General features: G+C 51.7%; 1 protein-coding gene and 1 long non-coding RNA gene across 5 annotated transcripts in view; both read right to left on the reverse strand.

Annotated features, from left to right (window-relative positions):
• MSI1 (musashi RNA binding protein 1) overlaps positions 1–20,494 on the reverse strand; it is a 30,276-nt gene extending 9,782 nt beyond the window's left edge. For all 4 annotated transcript variants that reach the window (XM_071445517.1, XM_071445516.1, XM_071445515.1 and 1 more), the window contains exons 1-9: positions 20,293–20,494; positions 19,992–20,032; positions 19,785–19,866; positions 19,587–19,671; positions 14,819–14,860; positions 13,062–13,154; positions 2,874–2,922; positions 794–876; positions 52–169 (exon numbers count right to left, since the gene is read on the reverse strand). In XM_071445517.1, the coding sequence (XP_071301618.1) occupies positions 52–169; positions 794–876; positions 2,874–2,922; positions 13,062–13,154; positions 14,819–14,860; positions 19,587–19,671; positions 19,785–19,866; positions 19,992–20,032; positions 20,293–20,351 (652 nt within the window). In that variant the 5' untranslated portion in view covers positions 20,352–20,494. The remainder of the gene's footprint in view (positions 1–51; positions 170–793; positions 877–2,873; positions 2,923–13,061; positions 13,155–14,818; positions 14,861–19,586; positions 19,672–19,784; positions 19,867–19,991; positions 20,033–20,292) is intronic.
• Positions 20,495–20,950: 456 nt separating this feature from the next.
• Positions 20,951–24,129, reverse strand: part of LOC139598757 (uncharacterized) — a 43,863-nt gene continuing 40,684 nt past the window's right edge. Inside the window, exon 5 of the long non-coding RNA XR_011682003.1 lies at positions 20,951–21,311. This is a non-coding gene — a long non-coding RNA (uncharacterized lncRNA). The remainder of the gene's footprint in view (positions 21,312–24,129) is intronic.

The raw sequence follows: 24,129 nt of genomic DNA on the forward strand, positions 1-24,129 counted from the left end.
CCTGGCACGGCCGGGAGCGGGGGGAGCGCGGCAGAGCTGACCGGGGCTTACCCAGCATGCCGATCCCCAGCATGAAGGCATCCATCCCGTAAGGCATGACTCGGGACCGCCCTCGTGCAGAGCCCGTTGGGGACATCACCTCCTTCGGCTGAGCTTTTTTACACTCCACCTGCCACAGGAAAGTAAGGATCAGGCTCGCCTGTCACAGGCTGGATCCCAGACTGTCACAGGACACGGCCACGGAGCACAGGCAGGTCAGGCAGGGCTGCCTGCGTGACAGCACGTCCCAGCCCCAGCCACCGCTGTCAGCCTGCCCTGCTGCCCTTCTCAGGCATCGCTGTCCCCAGCCCACATGGTGCCAGCCTTCCCTCTTGCTCTGCAGCCACCACAGGCAATGGGGAGCTCCAACACTGCTTTTCTCCTAGTGGTGTTGCCCTTGATGTTCTACTTGACCCTGCACCAGAGCCTCAAAGCCTGATTTTCCTCATTTCTGAATAAAGATAAAACCTGCCCCCTCCCAGGCCGCTACAAGGTTTTGTGTAACTTCAAAAACTCCAAGCACAGTACCATTCCCTGTTTAGTTAGCTCTCCTCCTTGAGAACTCAGTATTATGCTTGTTCACCCCCATAAGGTGAGGTTCTTCCCCAGACTGACTGCTGTGATTTTTGGGAAAAGACTCAATCTGATTCCCCACTGGAGAGAAGGTGCATCAGGACCCAAGTGCCTCGCACCCTGCCTCTCCCACATCCACACCGCTGTCCCTGCTCCCCCAGGCTCTGCCCCAGACACTCACCATTTTGTTGTTGATCTCATGGAAGTGGATTTCACATACTTTTTCCACAATGTCTTCACTTTCAAATGTGACAAACCCAAATCCTGAAGAAAAAGCAAAACTCCCTGATCAGGTCAGACCTTTCACAGTTTGAACTCTCTACTCACAGCCTTTTATTGGCAGGAGAAAAGGAGAGTACAATCAGCCCTTTCGAATACAGCTGTCACTCATCTTCCCTCTCCAGCAAATTCTACTTTTATGCACAAGAACAGGACTGTCCTCTTACAGATTCTCCTCTCCTACTCATCCTGTATTTCCCACCCACTCTGAACCCAATTGGTCTCAAATCCAGGTTTGTTGTTCTTTGGTTTTTTTTAAACTTTGCTATTTGCAAGGCAAACCACATGGCTGGTAACACTGGGGAGGATCTGGGCAGATGCTCACACAAAGAATCGGTGGGGAAACCAACAGCTGCTTGCCAGGACATCACCACCCTCACTAAACGCACCCCACCAGCAGGAACACCCTGCAGCTCCCTCACAGGCACTGGCCATAAAGCCTCGTGTGAGCAGGCACAGATCAGCAGTGCAGCTGCACACAGCAAGGCAGATACAGGCACAATGATTTGCAAAGTTTCACCAAAGTAAGGTTTGTATCTGGGGTAAGACAGGACAGCGTGTTCCTGGCCCCTGGCCCACGCTCGCACCTCCTTTCTCTCACCAAGCCCTTTGCTGACAGTTCTGGCAAAGCCCAGCTCGGGTGGGCAGACTGAACTCCTCTAAGCTGACTGCAACCGTTTCCGGAGAACTGAGGCAGGTGGGAGGATGTCTTAGAGCTTGCTGTGCAAGCAAGCTGGGATTAAGCAGAACTTTCCGCTTTCCAGAGCTGGCCAATTCCAGAGCTGGCGCTGTCAAATAACATTCAAAAGCAAACGGGAACCCACTGCCCATACCTCACCTTTTCTCCACACTGCCAGAAACACCTCGCTATAAACTCCCCCATCTGTCTGTGCCCAGGTAGATTCACACCACTCATCTCAACACCCATAAGCAGAGGAGCTCAGGAATTCAGCAGAAAAATGCCAAAAGCAGTCCTGAGCCCCATCAGACTCCCACCAGGCCTGCTATGCCCTGGGCTGAGCCCCCTCTCTGCTGACACAGTGGCTAGCAGCTCTCCCTGCTGCCTCCCAAAATGCCCAACAGCTCTAATTGGACCAGTGACTGGCAGGCACCCATGGAGGAACAGGGGTTAATGCTTCTTCCCTTTCAAGATGAAGCTGGAACAACATCCTAGGACTGCCGAGGCCTGGCAGTCAGAGTAGATTTAATGGCTTTACAAAAAAGTAAAAATCTGAAGGGCACAGAGAGTAGCAAGAGCAGAAGGGAGAGTTCCCTCGCTGCTCTGGGGGCAGGAGTGCTTGGAAGTGCTTCAAACAACACACAGGAAAGCAGCCAGCATAGGGCTGTTACTGACCCTGACTGGGAAGAGGCTGAAGCTAAGTTTGCAGGTCAAGCTGTTGCCATTAAATCTCCGAGTTGGATGCAAGTGTCAAGCCCTGCCACACCACCAGGTAGTTGGTCTGAGGACTGACCAGGAAGGCAGGGACACCCATGGATGGGCTGGGTCTGTATAGCACAAATAGTACAGCCTTGCTCCCATCCTGTAACCAGACTCCACCAGCAGGACTCGGGTAAGAAAAGGTGACCTGGGAGCACAAGTGGGCTCCAGGCCGAGGAAGGGGCGAGAAGCAGGCACTCTTCAGGCTCTCGTGTCAGCTTTCCCAGAGCTCAGATTACTCGGGACAAGGTAAGACACACACTGCAGGCTGGAGCCACGGAGGTGAGCATGCAGAGGAGGGGGCCGTCTCCTCTCACATATCTGCAACTCGACGAGTTTACAGCACAGGAAACGCACTGGACAAAAGCTCTCTGTGCTGCAAGGGCCACTGGTAAAAGATGCAGATGCAAAAGAATGGGGTGACTGGAGGCAAGATAGAGAGCAGCTGCGACCTGCATCCCCTGCTGCTTGGACCCCTCCCTAGGCAAGGCAGGAGGCAAATCCTCTGCAATAACCTCTCCTAGGGCCAGAAGACAGCTCTCACCTCGGTGTCGGTTGGTTGTCTTGTCAAACATCAGCATCGCATCATCCACCTGCAAAGAGAGTGGCTACAGTCAGATTATTACTGCTGCAACAAGCATCCTCCAACTCAATTGTTCAGAGCTTCCCCGGCTTTCCCAAACCTGAGGGGATCAAGATGAGACATCCTGTCCCCAAGAAGGAAACAGGGTGTGCACACATATGCAGTACACATAAGCTATCGCACCAGGCACTTCCTCAAGCCACAACCAGCATGGCCCTGGTCCCCCCACCAGCCCGGGGCAGGTGCTGCTGGGCTGAGCCCTTTCGGCCCAGCCCCTGGCAGCGAGCGACCCCAATTGTTTGCCTGCAGCTCCAGCCGGGGGCCAAGGAGCAGGGAGGGCATTGTTACCAAATCCTGGCCTCAAAGGAGAGGAGAATCAAAGGGGGGCAGAGAAGCAAAGCTGGAGAGAGGGGAGAGGAATAAGGGGCCTCCCAGCGGTGGGGGAAGCGGAGGCCTCAGACAACAGAGCCTGCCTGGGAAAGCTGGGAAGCGCCCCCACCCCCACCCCATGAGGAGCCTTTCCTCTAAGTGAGGTTTCCCACTGCTGGAGGCTGTAATTAGAGCAAATTTACTGCAAGGCCTGAGCAGGGCTGCCTTCCCGGGGGGAGGGGCGGCCGGATCCCATCCCCCAGCCGGCCTGGGGCTGCTCTCCTCCCCGGCACATCACCGCCTGGTGCCACTTTTCCCCCCATCTTCCCGTGAGTGTTGCCTTGCGGAGCCACATCCACTCCGCAGGTCAGCCCGAGCAGGGTTAAAAAATACACTTCAATCCCCTCCGTGTAAGCCCCAGTGTAAACCTGTCCCACTGACCCATCCCTCCTCTAATACCACTGCCTTAATCCGATTATGAAACTGGACGTGCAAGTGCTCAGGGGAGGTGGCAGCAGTCTCTGGCCAGCAGCTGCCCTGGCCCTCCTCCTTCTCCATGTGAAACAGCCCCTCCCTGAGCAGCAAGCCCTGCACGGCCCCCAACTCTACAGGATTACTCCCTTGCCTTGCCCCGGGAAGAATCTGCACTGCTGCCTCCTCCTGAACAGTCACTGGACAGGGCAGAGCCCTGGCAAAGGCAGCCACGGGCTTTGCCCATGGAGACCCCACAGCCCCAGTCAGGAAGGGAGAGGCTCCCACTCTCAGGCCCCCAGGACACTCAGCTCCACCTCAGGGCCAGGTGGATGGAAGCAGCCCTTACTGATATTTCCAGTACCAACATAAGCAGACAGGGATCATATTTGATGCCCTTGGCATTGTCTAACACATCCACTCCAGGTGACAACAGACAACCTGGCTCCTGCTCATCTCACACACTTACCATCCTGGCTCAGCCTCCTCAGCCAAGTAAACAAACACCTGAGAAACATGCCAAGCATCCAGTCTGGAGCCACAGGGGACATAAGCCTTGACACAGACCCGAAGCAACTCCTCAGCAGCTTCCCAGGACACACAGTTAGGGAGATGGGTGCCGAGAGCAGCTCCTCATGCTGTCATTCCCCATTGCCACTTGCTCCCACATCTGCACCATTTCCCTTCATGGCACAGCACAACTGTGATGTGCTGGAGGGAGGCAAGACATGGCTTTAAAAAGTTCAACAGGTTTTATTGTCTGGTTTTCCCCATTTTAAAGTCTAGATCCATTCTCCCATGCAGTTCACCAAAAGGCTGGAGAAGTAGCTGTTCTCCTCCCCAGTAAACACTGGGAGAAAGCTGTGTCAAAGGCACTCTGAGGTAGTGCCACTCCTAGCTCAGGTAGCTGGAGACCACAAACCCATGACAATGAGATATGGGCGTGAGGAAAAAAAAAAAACAAACTAGTGTCAATGAGCACAGGCCCACTGCTGACTTACTCTGCCTGACCAGCCCTCCTCTCTGCAGAGCCTGGGAAGCAGGAGCAGCTGCAAGTGGCACAGCCCACTGCACTTCCACACAAACTCCTGGCACAGCAATATCCCAGGCAATGGCTGGGCACTGCCACAGCACTCAAGCACTCAGAGAAAGAAGATGTACAACCATTTCATCCCAAACCATGCTGTATGCTGTGAGGAGAGCTGCAGCCTTCCTCCTTCTGCGCTTTTTCTGATGGCTCTGCTTTGAGGTGTACCCAGCACTCCAAAATGTACTTGCCTTGCAAAGACATATTTATTGTAACACATGTACTCTATTTGAAAGCTGTTTCCTGCTAAAAACTAAATCTTATACAGTACATAAGTGTGTGTGTATATATATATATGTGTGTGTGTGCACACAACTCCAGGGCTTCAACTCTGTGTATGACTGTAACTGATATATTTTATTGCCATTAAAACCTACACATGACCATCTTTATGTCTCCTTTCAAGGCAGCCTGTGGGCTCAGTTGGGTGGTCTCAGCACACACCTGTGAGGTAAAGCAGGGCCCAGATCCTGCCTAACCCTGGCTACAGGGGATACATACATCTGTCTCCTGCCATGGATAACTTGGGCAGACCCTCACTCTGAGGCACCATATCCAGCACCCACCAAAGCTCTGCCTGCACCGATTCTACACCCCCACGGGCCGTAAGTGGGCAGCTATTGTGGTGCTGAACCACCGCAATCCCCCACCCCCGCTCTTCCCTCCGCGTTGGGCCTTTCCCGGCTGGGCCGCGCCGGGCCCCAACAAAGGCGGCCGCCGGCGGGGCCGTCGCGATGGCAACGCGGCCGCCATGGCAGCTGGGGCCCGGATTAGCGGCTCACAAAGCCGCCCCGCAGCGCTCCGGGCCCGCGGCCTGCCATGGGCTTCGGGAGGGCACCCACCGGGGGCCTCCGGCACCCCAGCACAGGCGAACCGGCATTCCCGAGGGATTCATCCCCTCCTTCCAGCCCCGCGGCTCTGTGCAGGGCCTTCAGACCCTTCCACCAGGCTGGTGCAGCCCCTCCAACCTGGCCTTGGACCTGCCCCAGATGGGGCAGCCACAGGTTCTCTGGGCAGCCTGGGCCTCGGCCTCACCAGGAACAACTTCATCCTAAGAGCCAATCTAAACTTACTCTCTCTCTCTCTTTTTCAGTTTGAAACCGTTCCCCCTTGTCCTGGCACTACATGCTCTTGTAAATGATCGCCCCCAGGAACCTGGTGCCTTGAGCTAGAGGAATCAGACAGGATGGCTTGGTCCTCCCTGCTTTCTAGGTCCTAAGTGTTCCTATGCCTTTCCTAAATAAGAAGGTAAAAAAAGAGGAGTGATTTTTTTTTTTTTTTTTTTTTTGCATGCTTTCTGTCTGGGCTAAAATGTATTTTTCAAAAGCATCTATTCTAATTTAAAGTGGTGGCAAATCTAAGACACACTCAGACTTGTGGCCTGAGGGTGACATACAAACCTTCATGCAAAAGCCATCCAGCAGCCTGGATTCCCCTGTCCTCAGAAGCAGAGCATGATCTCCCCCTAAAGCCAACATCCAAACTGAGCTTGCCACTGGATTCTCAACAATTGACTAAAAATCACCACTAGGAACCTAGTACCTTGAGCTTAAGAAATCTGCTGTCTTCTCTCTAGATCCTAAGTGTTCCTGTGCCTTCCCTGGACAGGCAGGAGAAAAGAGGAGCAATTTTTGTCCTGCCAGGTACTAAAAAACTGTGAGGGCACTTGGAAGAAGAATGAACAGAGTTCACTCAGAGAAAGCCCTTTCTCAGAGGGTAAGTCCCCTAAAGAAATACTTTAAAAGGGCATCCTCAACAGTTCCTTTTCACACAGTCCCAATGCAATTCCAGTAGTACTAGACCCAAATTACAGGAAAAAGTCTACCTGAAAAAAAAACATTTTCTGAGATGAGGATACCATGACTGAAGCTTCAGCACCTCTCACTTAAAGGTACCATAACTACAAATGATCCATCCAGCCTTGGCCAAAATACCTGGGGGTTTTCATTCCACTCTAATATCTCTCAATTTTCCCCATAGCAGATAACTAAGAATGAAAAGCAGATAACTAAGAATGAAACGGGAAGCCAATGACATCCTCATGCAGATTTAATAAAATAATAATTTCCCATGCCAGTTTGATAGGAAATATGGATGCACTTTCACAAAGGCAGATTTTGAAAGTTGGTAGTTTTGAAAGCAAAGGGTCTGTGGAGATGGACATCTTCCACCTGAACTGCAAATAAAAATGTCTGAGCCGGTCCTAGAAGGAATCATAGCAACACATTTGTAGTAAAGTTAGGCAGAAAAATAGTAACTGTTGAGACAGCTTCCATATGGAAAATAGAAACCAAACTATCTAGAAACCACTCAGGCATCCTGTCAAGAGACAGACAGCATTAACAGCCCTGTGAGGTTGTCCCAGCTGCACAAACAGGACAGGCCAATTCCAGGAGGAGGATACACGGACAGAGAGGCTGCCTCCAGGGAGCAGGTGTGCTGTGCCTTTCAGACCCTTCTTACCCTGCTCTGCAGACCCACGGGCAGAACTCTGGGAATGAGACTTGGCCAAGGGGACAGAGCCTGCTCCATGCCACAGAGAAGAGAACAGACTGTCCAGGTGTCCTTGCCCACTCTCACACAGGCACCTGGCAAATATCAGGTGAACCCCAGAAGACCTGACTGACCATTACTGCTAGAGTGGTTTTGGCTATGTGCCTACCAGATGCGGAGCACAGAGAACCCTTTGTTCCAGAGGCATTGTTACCACAGGCCAAACTGCCTACTGCCACAAGAGAGGTGATCAGATTCCCCTTCTCCTCCCCTCCCCATCTGTTCATGGCAACCATGTTATGTGTGAGAATTTACATAAATTGCCCTCTGATATGTGGAAGAAAATCCAAAATCCAGTTTGGAAATCCACAGCAGGTTGACAAGTAGCTTTGATCCCTGAAATTTCCAGAGAGCAGCAGATTAAGGATTAATTAATTAACATTCTCCCAATCCAAAGTGAGGAAAATCATGGCCACTGTAAGCACAGAAACAAGTCTTCCTTAAAGACATTTGCCATCAGTATCTGAAGGTTTTCCCATTAGTCAGCAGGGAAAACTCATTGCACACACCTAAGTCAACCACCCCATTCTTGTGGCAGGACTACATGAATAGGCATTTGTGACAGACCCTCATCTGATCCAGCACCTCAGATACTGTGATTTTCCCTCATGGCAACAGTAACAGCCATCACCCCAGAGAGATCTCAGGACCTCTCAGGTCCAGAATTTGGATGGAGTATTAGATGGCAGCCTAAAGGTCAGAACCCTCCTCAGACCCCAGATCTTTTTTCTTGTTTGCTTCCAGGGTATTTTTAGAGAGGACATCTCTCTCTGGGCAAGAGCTGCCTCACAGAGGCTGAGCTTTCATGGCCGACTCATCCACACACAATTACCTCAGGCCCAGTGAGAGATGCAGACTGGTTTTAAGCACTTTCCAAGCACCCTTGGTGCTGCAACTGATTAGTGAGTCATGCAAAGACGTCACTGGGAATGTATTTCCTGCACTGCTGCTTCACCAAATGTAAAAGCACATTACAAAACCATGAGTTCAAAAACCTGATTCAGGTGCAGGCCCCCATTTCTTCCAGGACCTCTGCACTTCCAGTTTCTGTTAAGATCAGCTTCTCTCCTAATGACAAACAAAAGACCAGCTGCATCAAGTTAGAGCAGAGCTCTGCCTTGCCCAAAACCTCCCAAGATATCAACCAACAGACAATTTTGGAAGAACATAAAGATAAGGCAAGGATATTACCACAGAGCCCAGAACACAACATCCCCATCCAAGCTATTTGTGATTTGGAGATTTTCTGAATTCAAAAGGGTGTCTGTGTATGTTAAAAGACCTTCCATGAATTTGCCCAATCATTTTGGAGCCTATGTAAATTTTAGCAACAACTTCCCGCAGCAAAGATTTCATAGTTTAGATATGCTCCATGATAAAATGACTTTATTTGTTCTAAGCCTCCTCCTATCTTGCAATTTATATAACCTTCTCTACCACAAAACTTCATCAGAACAACTCTTGCATTAGAAAGATGATCTGAGTTTTTTCAGTTTTGATTTGAAACAAATAACCTTGCTTACAAGATCAAAGACCCAACAGTCCAAAGAAATTACTCTGATGGACAACTCCTTTTCCTCCCCAAAAATAATACAGAACAACATGTCCCCACAGGTTGAAGTAGCAAAGGAGGAAGCTGCAACTTGAGCTCCTCTGGCATTCTCATACATGTTGAACTAGACAGAAGACTAGCTGTGCCTGAGGTGGTAGCTGCAAGACACCTTCCTCCTCTCTTTCTCTTTCAGGTTTCAGTGAGGGTGGTAGCCTGAATCTAGAGAAGCTGTTGAAATAATTCCTTTTGCTGTCTAATGATCTTCAACACCATCCAACTTAAGCCAAAGTACTTGGCTACACATACTGTGAATGAAAGTCTTTCCAGGACTTCTGTCCTACAGTTGAAAAAATAATCTCCTTTAGAAAGCATGTGCATGGCCTGAGCTTGGATCTCAGAGAGATTCAAGTTTTGGAACCAGAGAGGTGTTTCCTAGAGATCCTGCTATGCTCAAAGCCCTCGCAGCTGCACCTGACAAACCACAGCCAGCTTGAGATCACTTTTCAGTCTCTCTCTCTCTGTACAAAAAAAAAAAAAAACCAAAAAAACAAAAAAACCAACCCAATTTTGTATTTTCTTTCTCAGGAAAACAGCAGCCCATATATTTTTTAGTCAGAGTTTTGGAAGGGAAAAAACCCCAAAGTGAATCCTCTTTGAAGCAGAGACACAGTGTATTTGGGATCCTCTTTGAAGCTTCACCTTTTGTGCCTGTTAAAACCAAGTATTTTGATATGAAGAACTAGGGTGCCAGTCTCTCCCTCTCTTGCTTTATCACTAAGTAATACTCACGGATTTCCTTTTCACACATTTTCACCTTTTTTTTGCCACTTCCATTTTACAAAGGTGAGAGAAGGTTTTGGACACAGCAAGGAAAGAAAACAAAACAAAACAAAAATAAGAGAATAAGCAGAAATGCCAAAATGGAAAAATCACATCTGGGACTTTTGTCTAATGAAATAGAAAACCATTTCCTTTGCAGCCCAACTAAAGTTCCATTTTTTTCCTGCTAATGGATGTAGGAGGTGTGCTGCATCTGACCTGAGATGCACTGACACCAACCACCTTGGTAGGCTTGTGAGCTGCAGTTCATGGATTTGAACTGGAGAGAACATTATGATAATCTAATTTGACCTCATCTGTTCTGCAGGCCATAGCACTTCCTCTTGTAATTCCTTCAGCATGTACATGCTTTCTGTCTGGGCTAAAATGTATTTTTCAAAAGCATCTATTCTAATTTAAAGATCTTAAATGGTGGCAAATCTGAGACACACTCAGGCTTGTGGCCTGAGGGTGACATACAAACCTTCATGCAAAAGCCATCCAGCAGCCTGGACTCCCCTGTCCTCAGAAGCAGAGCATGATCTCCCCCTAAAGCCAACATCCAAACTAAGTTTGCCACTGGATTCTCAACAATTACTAAAAATCACCCCTGGGACCCTGGCACCTTGAGCAATCAAGACAGGATGCTGGTGCTCTCAGCTCTCTCCTCTCTAGATCCGAAGTGTTCCCATGCCTTCCTTGGATAGGCAGGAGGAAAGAGGAGCAATTTTTGTCCTGCCATGTCCTAGGTGACTGTGGGGCCACTTCAAAGAGAAGGGAATAGTTACAAAGCTCTTTCCTAATAGGGTAGGTCCTCTAAAGAAATGCTTTCAAAAGAGCATCCTTAACAGTTGCTTTTCACACAGTCCTGATACAATTCCAGAAGCAGTACTGGACCCAAATGACTTGGGAAGTCTTAATGAAAAAACATTTTCTGAGATGAGGATACCATGACTGGAGCTCCAGCACCTCTCACTTAAAGATGCCATAAATCAAAGAGATGAAGACCACTCATGACATCTGGGACACCCATAAAGATGAGATTCCAGGAGACCTCTGAAATCTGGGAGGCCCCAGCACATCATAAAGAGCCACCAAAAGAGACTGTGCATCAAAATCATGTTTTCCACGAGCAACAGCTGAAACTGAAGGCAACAGGCTTAACCCTACAAACCATACAACAGCACATTCAGAGCTCAGAACTCCAGAGGTGAAGGCCACAAGGCTTTCCTCTGAAATGCACTTTCCTATCGATCCTGCCCATCCAAGCTCTCTACTATAGAGAATCTCTCAGGAAACAATTCTCCTGGCCATGGGTGAATTATTTCAGGCTTAGTCTGGAAGATGGTTACAGGCCAGGAATGATGCTTTACACAAGAGCTCTGAAGAGTCTCTCATCTGAAGTGCACAGATGAGTCTGAAAATTGCCCTGAAAACAGCAAGTCAATCTGACCAACACTAACACCTCCCCATGGAGGTTCCAGCAGAGCCAAGGGGGCAACTGCTCCAGCCCCACGCAGACTTGAAGCTCTGGATGTTGTCCAGGACACTGGTTCTTCAGAAATGAATCGCTGTGCAGAACTCTCCCTCCTGCCCACTCCAGAAAACCGGCTCACACAACCAGTCCTTGCCTGACATCAGAACACCTCTCAGCACACAACCATTAAACAGGAGAAACATAACAGCACCCCAAAAGAGCTGGAAAGGAGTGCTCAGACTAGAGCAACTGTAACTGCCTGTAGACTGAGTGCCCTGTGACATGCTTCTTTGAATTAGCAGGGATACAGTCAAAGTTAAAAGGGGATTATGCCAAAGACAATTTGTTTTCCTATCAAACACATCCATCAGCAGCACAGGAGAACTTGCAAGTCCAACAGCCTTCAGACTGCACAGACACATGAACACCACCACCTTTAGTGGTGGCACCCTTGAGGATACCATGTAAAAGCTCTTGGGGACACAACAGAGTTTGCCCATTTCTTATAGAAAATGAAAGCACACAGAGCTACCAACTGGCAAACATGAGGATATCCGACCACTTTCTCTTAGAAGTGAACAGAGTCCCACTTTGCACACCAGGACATGCAAATTTGTCTTCAGAAGCAAAGTTCTGAGCAGATACTTGTATCAAACTTTCTGCCCAAAAGTTTCAGCAATATGGCAAATCTGGTTACAAAACCCCCTTTCCTTTCACTAATTAGTGTGCCTTAATATGACATCACCCTTTTGTAGGAAATTTCAAAAGAAGATTAATACCAAGCCTTCATCTCCACGCTGCAGCTTCCATGGTACCTCCCTCCATGACCATGATTCCATCAGCAACCAAACCACGTTCTTCCCTCCTAACTGGGCAGGAAGGTTCCAAGAGCTGAAGAATCCAACACTTCCTGCCCCAAAGAGCAAACCTATGCACAACTCCACTGAACAACAGTGAAACAGTGACAACGTCCTGCCCACAGAGGTGACCACACTCAGCACTTGGGTACAATGATCCCCTTCAATTCCTAATCCCATTAAAAATCTTGGGATCCTTCAGTCTAATCCTGCTGATAGCACTCCTGGAGATGCTGACAACCTCCTCAGCTGAAAGGTCACAACTGAACTCCCTTCAATGCTCAGATTTGGTTCAGTCTCACAATTCACACACCTGGCTGTCATGGACCATGGCACAAGTGACTTCCAGCCACAGTAGCCCACCCTTCCCTGAGCCACCACTGGCCACAGAAGAGCCAGACCAACACAAGGGACAGCCTTAGTGCCAAACTTTCTTCAACCATACAAAACTTACACCACCACTTGCCCAAGACTCAGCAGAAGTTTCAGGACCAAAAGACTTATTTTTAATAAAGGATTAATGAAAAATAAATCACAACGTTTTGAGTTAGAAACTCAAAGTTTCTAGAGGCCAAAGTTTCTAGAGGCCTCTGAGTTAAAAGCCAAAATCAGAGGTTTGATAAGGCAGCCACTCTGTTAGGAGCTACAAACCTTCCTCCAGCATTTGAACAAACTGCAAATCTGTGAGCCACAAGAGGCTTCTGGATAGGAAAAATTTCCCATAGCTGAGGTCCTAGCAACTCTGGGAACAAGGATAAACTCTGTTTCAAATCACCACAGGGCAGGAGTCACAGGCTGTAGCCCCTACAAGGACATTACAGCCAGCCAGCATCTGTAACTGACCTTTAATCTACTTAACCCTTGCAAGAGACTCAAGCTTCTAATCCCGCCCCCACAAAAGTTCAGAAAACTCCTTTTGCCCCAGAAGCAACAGCTTTGATCCAACATCACTCAAGAGACTTACCTTTCCAAACTGCTCGAAATATTGTTTCACATCCTCCACAGTAGTGTTCACAGACAGACCACCCACAAATATCTTCTTCGTTCGGGTCACCATCTGGAAAAGGGAAGGACAGGAATTCACCAAATAAACCCAGAGCGAGCAGAGAACAAGACTCAAAAGGCCACTAACTCCCCTCTGCTGCTGGGAAGTGCTTTTCCCTTTGCTGCAGGGCTTCCAACTTCTTGAAGCCCTCTGGCCAAACACAGCTGGCAGATCTGTCCCACACCAGATTCATGCTCTTGTCTTCACAGAGCCCACCACACGTGCCAGCACCCAGCCACCACCTCCTCGTCAGACAATTACCAGCCTCCTCCCTCACCAGCCTGCCACCACTCCCTTGGCACTGTGACACCACCCCAAATGTGTGGGGCACAGCTGTCCCTTCCCCAGCCCTACCACTTTGCACAGCCAGCCTCTTCCAGGCAGCCCCAGAGGTGCCTGCTCTGCTCCCAGGGTGACAGGAAGCCATCACAGGCAGGTTCCCCAGGCTTTGCCCTCCCACCCCACAAATTGCACAGCCTTCCAATCTGAAATGGAATAAGCCTCATTTCACTACCATTCTCCAGGCACTTCAATGGAGCCCAGTCAACACCCAGTTAAAATGCTTCTGCCTCTGCAAATGTAAAGACAAGATCCCTCTGCCACTTGTCACTGATACTGCTGGGACAAGGAAGAAAACTAACTACCCTGAGAGGGGCCATGGCTGCCAGGCTGAGGCACACCGACATCCTTTGAACCAGCTCTCCAGCTGCATCCTCCCCTTAGCTGCTTGGCTACACCCCTGCTCTCAGTGGAACACATGGTCCTAATTACCCCAAGGAGCATAGGGCTAATCCGCAGCAATTCCCTGCCTTGGAGAGCAGCCCGTTCTAACACTAAAGCACCTTCTGTCACCAAACTGCTTAATGGAATTAACCCAATTCCTACCATGTGCTTCCTGGCTCCAGTTACTTGGGATACCTGCTCACCAATTGTTCTCAGTGCCTGAACCCCTTACTTCCCTCCTACCACCAGTCTCCTCTTTCCTCTCTGCTTCTCAGCACAGCTTCTCCTCAGCTCTTTCACCCCTAACAGCACTTGGAACACAGACTCTAAACTTTAAAAGCCACATCCAAGAGCCAAGTTAAAGGAAGACCTAAAGTCTAAAGGCAGTCCCCAGCATCCTGCTGGCTCCTCAGCTAAAAGTTTCTAGCTGCACACCTGGAAAAAGTTCCTGCCACTGTGCATTTTAATGCCAGAGCCTCTTGTAGGTAAGATCCAACACCAAACTCCTTTAGCCTTTTCCAGTGCTGAAGCACACAAGGGCATTTCACAAAGTGAAATCCTTCTCCCCTTCCCTGCCATACACCTATTCATCACACACAGGTGCACACACACACACACAACACTCTTCCACCTGTGTCACATCACAGCATGGAGCTGCTCCATATCTCCATGGGCCTGCAACTTCCAACCATTGTCTGCAACCTTGGAATGACTAAGGTCACCCTGGGCAGCATTTAATCCACCAGCTCTATCTAGTGCATCCTGAAGTACAACCAAGGGGCCTCCTGGTTCCTTCAGTGCCATGCAAACTCCCAGCACTGTGCTCCAGGTGAGGCCTTGAGCAAACCCCAGCGAGCACCTCTGTTGCATGCGTTGCCACTTTGCACAGAAGGACAAGGTTCACCACCACAAATTTTGCCCCTTGTGGCACAAGGGCTGCCCACAGTGCTTACCTTGGGCTGTGCTCGGCGAGGGAACGCTACCTTCGGGTCAATCTGAAAGAGATGTGGGGAAGAACAGGTGAACACATTTTTCCTGCCTATTTACAGACACACGGTTTCCTTCATGTGTGCAGCTGTCTCTGCCTACGTGGCACCTTGCTAAAAACTCAAAGAATCTACCTGAGGTTCATAAAATGAAGCTGGCTGCAGACATCTTTCCCTCTTGGTAAGGTGTAACCCAGGAAGACTACAAGTCCCAGCATGCAGTGGTCCATCTCCAGCTGAGCACTGGGCAGATGCACTGAGAGCCCATCACATGCTGGGATTAACAGGCTGGGCTGCGCCCTCCCGCTTGGCCAGCCCCTGGGTGCCTTGCATCACCAGCCTCATATTAAAAGTGATTTCTTTTGCCTTTTTTGCTCTCACCCTTCACTCTTCCTACAACTACAAAGTTCATCTGGGTAGTAACAAGACAGAAAAGAAGCAGCACACAAACCCCCAAACATTTCATCCCTTCAAACACAGAATGAAGGGCAGACAAAAAGAAGCAATAAAAGAGCAGACAGGATGGCACAAATTAACCCGAGGAGCCCAGGCCAGGCGGCTGCGGAGGCTGCGGCCGCAGGGATCGTGCTGCCCCTCTCCCCAGGCCGCGCTGCACACAAAGCCTCGATGCCTCCCTCCCTCTCTCCCTCCCTCCCTCGGCGGGCTGAGCCTCCATTGTGCCTGTTCAGCTTCCCTATAAACCTGCTGCTGGCCGGAGCAGCCGGGCCCGCGCCGCCATCCAGGTGCCGCGTGTTCTGCCGGGCTCAGCACGGATGAGTGCCTGCCTACATCAGCCTCACACCACCACCAGCACCACCACAAAAGCTGGGACAACACCAATGCAGCTGCAAGCCAAACACCCACAAAGCCTTCTCTCCTCCTCAGCCACCACTTCTTTCTTTATAGCCCATTTTTACAGTAACTCCTGTAAAGTTACATCACATCGGGGATGATCCAGACCTACAAATCAGCTTACAAAGACCTGTGGTAAAGGCAGGTTTGGCTCATCCCCACACTTGGACAGGCTGCAGCTGGGAGGGCAGCCTGGAGCATTGTCCCATCAGCCCAGCAGCTCCAACAGCCCAAAAGGAAGCTGTGTTTCTCCAGCTCCTCTCAGTGCTTTGTTCAGCTTTCCAGCCTGGCTGCCCTCCCGTCCCGCATCCTTTTACTTGACTCAGAGCCCCGGAGCTTGGCCCCCCTGTGCCCTTCCACCAGCTCCTCTCACTGCCTTCCCCACCTCCATCCTGACTCACAGCTTACAACATAAATAAACTCAGCACGTAGGTAAACACAGGCAAAACTGAAGAGCACAAATAAATTCAAAAATAAACCTCGCTCCCCAAGCTCCAAGCGCCGGCAGATTAGCATACCCTCCAGTGCCTCCCTGGGGCATCGGAACCATCCAGGCCCTCCCCTCCCCAGGCACATCCCCCCCCCTCCCCACTGCTTCCTGGCTAGTGCAGACACCCACAGCGAATTCTGAGGACAGGGGACGGCAGGAGACCAGGAGGTTGATGGCAGATAATAAGCAAAAACAATAATCTACTGTCTTTTACTTCTCAGCCAGTGTCATTCAGCTCCTGCCAATAAGATGCTTTCATACTCAGCAATGCTAAGCTCAGCCTCATTTTCTCATTACCCTGAGTGTGATCAACTGGGCAGAGATAACGTGTCCTCCTGGCTGGAGAGAGCAGGCAGTCATTTCACAAATTCTTCTGCACAACCAGCTATTGTTGCAGGTAGAGGGAGGCTGGGGTGACTGATTGCAGGCGCAGCCCTGGGAACACGCAGAGGGGAGCGAGTTCGGTGCCGGACTCAAGTTACTCAAACTGGACTGCTCCTTGGCTGCTGGAGTCTTTCCTAATTAAAGCAAAGGCACCGGTACCTTATTCCCTCATTTCTGGTGTTAAAACAAATAGCCCTGGAGGAGTTGTGTTTCAGTGTCACCCACTGACGTAATGGATCCTTTTTACAAACCCAGATAGAAATCTGCTAAGAGCATTCAGAACTGCTCAGATTGTATCCAAAAAACAAAACCCCAGATCAAGCTGCAGTGAATGGAAGTCACCTGAGCTCAAACTGCTTCCAGTTCACCCCACAAGACTTTGGTAATGAGGAATCCCACTGAAGTTGCAGGTGTACTAACAGGCCAGCCAGGTCCTTAGTAATACTCTTCATGCCACCTAGAGCCTCATTTCATAGCTCAGATCTCGTAAATGCTGTGTTAGCCTAGCTGGTACCAGTGTCCCAAAGCACAGGGAAGGCTGGGAAGGACCTGCCAGACATCAGGACCGGGTTTGTTCTTTCATTGTACCTCTGTCACTACCTCTGCCCTGCTGGTTGGCACTGCATGGGAGCTGCAGATCACTCCCTCCACCACAAAAGACAAACCCAGCAAAAACTCAACAACAGCAACAAAGAAACAACGGGATGACCCAGCACTGCCAAGTGCTCTTCCCAGAGCGCGGAAAGAAGCAGCTCAAGGCAGCGGCCAGCTGCAGCTTTACAAAGTCACGCAAATCTTTTACCTTGAGACTGTAAAGCCAATTCTCATATCAAGTATTTTCAAAAATAACCCTGTAGTCTGCTATCTAGCTTACAAACAAAGAGGAGTCTGAAAAGAACAAGGCTGCCCCGAAGAATTGGGCCAAGCGCCTTCATTAGGGTAGGAAGAATCAGAAGACAATGAAGCAACAAGTTGAGAAGACACAGTCTATCAAATGCTGTTTGCCAGGAGACACCAAGCCCCATGAGAAGGCTGTCCTTAGAGGGCACCAGGCCTTTTCCTGCAAAGTTTCATAAAACTCTAAATTAAGATTTAGATAAGTTTGTGTCATTTAACCCATGACTCACAGCAAAGCCTTTCACCTCAGCAGGGAAAAGGCATATGGAGGTTCCATGTGCTCCCCTAAGATCAACCTCTCACAAGGCAAAACACCCTAAATCATCTGACCCAGCTGAAAACTGCACCAAACAAAAAATAAGAATGAAGGGGGAAGAGGACCAAAGTTCCTAACAAAGAAGGCCCTGGTGAAAACTGTCCCTATTCTCTGTGCCTGCCGGCGGGGCGAGCAGAGCAGATGCAGCAGGGAATTTCAATGGCCACGAGGCCCTTCTGTTCTCCTGCAGCGCCCACCGTCCCTCCCTGCCCGCCTGGGCTGCGCCCGGGGCCGCACAGCGCCTTCGCACAGCCCGGCAGCGGCAGCCTGGGGAGGAGAATGGACAACATGGATTTCAGCTCACTCCCAGCCCTGAAACACTTCCAGAATTAGTGCTACAACCGACATCCATCACTTGCCTTTTCAAGAGGGGTCTATGCCAGCCCACAGACTCATGACAGGACTAGCTGATCAGAGACTGTGTTTACACAGGCTAGTGAGAAAAAAAAAAGAAAGAGAGAAAAAAGAAAACCCTGGGCCCTCCTCAAAAGACATTACTGTAAACCCACCCCCCAGAGCAAAATTCGCATCACTCCTGGAAGGAGGAGGGCCAGGAGTCCTGGGGACCAAGCCTCAGCCAGGAAGGCTGGGGTGGGTTTAACCAGGAGCTCCCATGGGGTGGAAGGACCTGTGCACATCAAAGGGAGCGATCCAGGCAGTTAAACAGGAACAGACATAAATCTTGCTGCAACTCATGCTGTAAACCCTAAGAAAGAGGGTCTCGCTCTCCCGCCCTCTCCTTCTGCCAAGATAAAGACTAGGACGCCTGGGCCACGCACTGCAAGAAATAAAACTCTGCAGTTGGACTCCTCAGCAGCCCTTGCCTGGAGCCAGAATATGCCCCCTCACCATGCCATCCCCTTGCAGCCCCGGCCACTCCCCCATCCCTACCCTCACCTTCACCCCAGGGCAGCAATAAGGAAAAGGAATTCAGGGGAAGGCAAGTCACTGAAACTAAAGAGAAGGGACCTCCCACTCAGACATCTCACCCCCACCCCTCAAAACAGTCTGCACATCTCCTGAGCACCACAGATCCACAAGGCAGGACCCACCACCTTACGCCACTAGTCCAGTGAGCCACCAAATCTTTCTGCTGGCCCACCTGGGGGTCCTCATCACCCAAACTTGCAAAGTGAGGGCTGGAGCCACAGCCGCTCCAAGAAGCTGGTGGTAGCCCACACGGGCAGACACTGGCCACACTTGGAGACAATAAAGTCCTGAACCTCCGTGACCAATACAAAAACTTCACCTGGGGAGACCACAAGAGAGTCTCTGGGGTGCACAGAATGAGGGCTCTCTGCCGGGAAGGGGGGATGCACAGGCCACCATGGCCAGGGAAGCAGGGCCTGGGCGCTGGGGAACAGCACCCCTGAGGAGGGATCAGTGCTCAGCAGTACACAGGATGAAAGGGCGGCTTCCCTCTCTCGGAACGCAGCCATGTCTTATTTCCTGGGGCAAATCCTCATCCCAAACGTGTTCAGGTATCCCAGCTTCGAGAGAGCTACAGTCACTGCCGGGATGGGCCTTGAGATGGGCCTTACAACCAACGAGCGAGAAGAAAACCATCACCGGGATCCACAGACCCACACCAGGAATCGGCACACGGTGAGCCCTGTGCTCGGGCGGCAGCTAGGCTACCCGCCGGCAAGTGGGACAGAGAAGGGAACGATCGATCCGTATCAGGAATCAATAGTTTACAACCTCTAACTGGAAATCAAACACTACAATCGACGGCTGCTCCGAGCACAGCCGTTCCGCCGGTAAATGCACCCCTGAGATGAGAGAAGTCATCTCACCGTCTTGGAGTCCAGTTCATGTCTGGATTGGGCCAGGACCTTGTCGACGCCAGCCTGGTCCATGAACGTGACGAACCCGAAGCCCCTGAGCCCCACAGCCCGGGCAGGAGAGGGGATGCGGAGAGAAGAGAGAAAGTTGGTTAAAGTGGCGGTCGGGCCGCGGCGGGGGCGAAGGGAGGCGCGGGCCCAGCCTCTCACCTGGATCTCTTTGTCAGCGGGTCCCGCATCACCAGGCACTCCTTCACCTCGCCGAACTGGCTGAAGTACTCCCGCAAGCCCTCTGCAAGTACAGCACCCACCGTGGGTGTCCCGTCCCGTCCCGGCCTCGCCGCACCCCCCCCGGGCTCAGCCCCAGCTCCGCCACCCCCGGCCCCGGCGGCAGGTGCGGGGCCCCGCGACGCTCACCTTGCGTGGTCTGCCAGCTCAGTCCCCCGATGAACATTTTGCTGCGGGAGGAAGGGGAGAGCCGTGAGCGGGGCCGCGCCGGGGGGCCGCGGCACCCCGCGGGGGTGGCGGCAGCGGCGGCGGGGCCGCGCGGGGAGGGGAGGGCGCGGATCGGCCATGTTGGCAGCGGCACCGCCGCCGCCGCTGCCTCCGCCGCCGCCGCGCCTGCCCGGGCCGGGCGGCCGGGGCCGGGGGAGGGGGCGGCCGCGGCCGGACCGGGGGGGGCGGTGGGGGTGGCCGGTGGCGGCCGCTGTGGAGGTACCAGGGGTCGTGCGGGGAGTCCGGGGAGGCGAGGCCGGGCTGGCTGCCGTCTGTCTCCATTCGGACCTCTTCTCCCTGCGAGGAGCGGCGCCGCACTCCCGGGGCAGATGAGCGCTGGAAAAGGGGCCGGACGGACAGGCCATGCTGCCCCCTCCCCCGACCCCTCTCCGCCGGGCGGGGAGGGAGCGAGGGAGGAGGGCCCGGCGGGCACAACCTGCCCGGCTCCTCCCACCCCCGCCGGCCCGCCGGCCGCCCTGCGCATAAAACCCGCCGGCGGCACGGGGGCCGAGTGCTGGGAGCCGCGCCCGCACCGCGCTGGGGGAGAGCGCCCGGCTCCGGGCTCGGCGGCGGCAGGAGCAGCCCCGGAGCTCGCAGCCGCTTTGTCCCTGGCCGCGCTGCCCGCACCTGCCCCGGGGCGGTGGACAAAGGGTGACGGAGCCAGGCCCGGCCCGGTGCGCTCGGGCTCGCTGCGGCGGACCCCGGAGACCCCGGCCCTGTTCCTCCCGGTGTTTCGCCGCCGCCGAGGGCGCTTCCAGGTCGGGACCAGGACTGCCCTGCTCACCCCGGGATCCCGACCGGGCCGCGGGGAGTCGAGGCGCCTTCTCAGAGCCCTGGTACCTCCGTGTCCCCTGGCAGCCCACGGGGACCCTGCAGGGGTCAGGGGCTTCCCGGCCTCGCCGCTCGCTGCCCCGCACGGCAGTGCCCAGGCTGCAGGACCCGGGGCAGAGCTGCTGCCGGGCACCGCGGAGCCCCGTAGAGCCCCGCAGCACCAGGTATGCATAGCCCGGCCGCTCTTCTCTGCCTGCGGCTCACTGGGAAGGGGGTAGGCTGGTCCCCAAGGCACCGCGCAGTTTCTTACTCATTCAGGCTGACAGACTCGTGCGGAGCTCCATTCGAGTTCCACTGCCACACAAGTTCATTCACATGCTGCTTCTCGAGCAGGTCTGTGCACTCTGCCTCTGCTCTTGGGCAACCTAGCCCGGGTGGCTGGAGGAGCTCAGCAAGGAACAAATGAAATACCTGTAAAGTTGGAGTCAAGAGGAGAGCTGAAACTTTGCCTGACTGTACCAAGCATCCTTCTGGGAGAAGGCATTTGTTTGCATCTGTGGCAAATCAGAACAGAGCGGTGCTCAAAACCTCTGGTGTCAGTGCTGTGACCCCTTCTCATGTCAAGAGGGTATCACTGGATTCCAGGCATAAGCTACTGTGATGCCAAATACTTCCCACAGGCATCCCTGGCTCTGCTCCTTCCAGCATGGGTCCCCCCTGTACCCTCTCACTGCCTAAAGCAAGGTATTGACAGCTCAGGTCAGTGCCATCCTCATTTGACCTTTCTTCCCCTTCTCTCACGACTGTTCTTCCACGTCCCAGTACACATCCTCTCCTTCCTGGAGAGGAACCACTACACCTTTGTTATAACAATACTTTGCAACAGTATCTTTGTTAGATGGGCTGCAACTCTGAGTAAGTTTATCCTCTGCCCATTAGCTCTGCCAAACCACCATTCACCCACCCCATTTCCTGAGCTGGTTCAGGATCCTGTCCTGTGTCCTGGCCCTGTGCTTGGGCACAGCAACACACTCAGCACCAGAGCCTTGGGAGCTGCCCCTGGGAGCTGAGCTGTGCAGCATCCCAGTTCCTGCTGCCACCGGTCCAGGCTGAGCTGCTTCTCCAGAATAACCCACTCTTCATTCCACAGGGCTGAAGTCATCATTTGGGTGGAGGTGCCCTGGGAGGCAGCAGGGCTGGTGCAGCAGGGAAATATAAATAATGACAGGCAGAGGTGGTACTGCAGCTGGCAGTGACGGCAGGAGTGCAGAGCCAGTGGAAGCAGCGGTGCTGGGGCAGCACCCCAGCCATCTCCCCTTGCACCTCCTGAGAAACCTGGACAAAGCTGGGCTACCAGAGCCACCTGCCACACTGCCCAGACTCAGGGATGTTTTGCTCCTTCCCAGCACCTGCTCTCTCCCATTTAGGGGGCAAATACTTTAAAGGGGGAACTAGCTAACAATTTCAAGTTACCTGACACAGGTTTTATGTTCCATTATTGCCCAACCTAGGCACACTACTAATCCTAATTAAAAACAAGAGGGGAAAAAAATAAGAAACAAGAGCTCAGTGTTGGACTCACTAAAAGATAACATCTCTTGGTTTGCTACCAGTGCATTACTATAATTTTAAACATGTTATTTTTAAGACAGTACAGGTTGAACACTCTGAGGGACACTGTTAAAATGCTTCATTGTCTTTTTTAAATGTTTATTATTTTATTTACTTTTTCTCCACCAAAATAATATTGGAGAGGGGAGAACAGGATCAATGTGAGTTAACATCTGTGAAGACCAGAGGAAAAAAAATGAGCCTTCAGGAAGATTTGGGTGGAGAATGTGGTTGGACTTGCATCACTGGCAATGACACAGTAACCTACCATGTAACTTATTCCAAGGTTGTTTCCAAAACATACACATATTTTGTATTTCCACCTTAGGACCCCCAAGTGCTTTGTAAGTAGCAATTCATTTATCTCTGTAATGCACAGGACAGTGGGTCTTGAAAAATCCGCTGATTAGTGACAGTAGGAAGCTTTCCTCACGGAGAAGTAAACATATAAAACATTCCAGACCTTATGATTGGAAAGATGATCTGCCGAATATAAAATAATGCAGCATTGTATTCCTGGGGCTGCAGACAGACAGCTGTAGTGCCTCTGTGGCTGCTGCTGAGAGGTTGCCAAACACCAGCGAGATTAACAAAACTGCTCAGTTTTCTTGCTGCTATTCAGTGTCTCATGTGCGGTAGAGTGACACTATCAAAATCATGTCCACTTCCTGCTGAGGAGGATGATTGGCAAAGCTCTGCCCAGCACCAGTGGCAGACACTGGAGTTATTCATGGGGAGAGGGAGGTTCCAAAAAGTGGAGGTTAGGGGAGGGTCAGGGAGAGCAGCCGCCTCTTTTCCTCCCTCATCCTATAAAGCTTAGGGAGAGATTGTCTTGGAGACCTGTTTCTTGCTGGGAGGTTTTGGCAGTCAGGAACCATGAAAAGTTTCGCTTTTCATTTAGTTTGGACAGTTAATAAACAAATTTGAACTGGAATTGAAATAATTTTTGTAACACTTGCATTACAGTGCTGAAGATGCAAACCTGGAAGGTATTAACTGTGGCTCCATGGGCAGCCTGGGGGCATTGCCTGGCTCTGGCAGTGCCTTCTGGTGGTTCTCACGCCTGCTTCAGGAAGGATGCTGACCCTCTGGAAGGGCTGATGGCAAAATCCTGCTAGGCCATGCATGAGGCAGCCAGGGGTGTCTACCTGGAAGGGAAGCCACTGCTCCAGCAACTACCTGCCTGGCAGGAGCTGGCTTGGGGCAAGAGTCAGGCACACAGGCAGAGAGGAGCTATTTAGGGAAATTAAATTATTTAGATTCCACTCAGGTGGGGGGAGGGACAGAGTCAGCAATAGGAAGAGACGAATAACTGCAAATGCACCAAGGACTTCTTTAATTCTTATAAGAAACCTCAGGGAGCAAGATTCATGGGGGTTTACATGGTGCAGAGCACTGAAAAACAGGATGGGTGGGAATACAGAAGAGGAACAGGGTGGCATGCAAGAGAAACATAGGTGTTAATAAAGAGCAGGAGAAAGGGGATAGCAAGAGTAAATAGAGATAGCTGGGATAACTGCAAAAGGAGTGAGGAAGGAAGGAGGAGACCACCCCCAATTACCACAAAGCAGCAAGAGGAATTGGAGCCTCACAGGGAAAAAAAGGGAAAGAAGTCTGCAGGGAATGAAAAATAAAGCATCAAGAGAACTTGCAGAGTAGTAAATTCAGTGTAGGGATT

The sequence above is a fragment of the Agelaius tricolor genome, unplaced genomic scaffold (assembly GCF_023055355.1).
Source record: "Agelaius tricolor isolate 1412-34295 unplaced genomic scaffold, bAgeTri1.0.p SCAF_20, whole genome shotgun sequence".
NCBI classification, from domain to species: Eukaryota; Metazoa; Chordata; class Aves; order Passeriformes; family Icteridae; genus Agelaius; species Agelaius tricolor.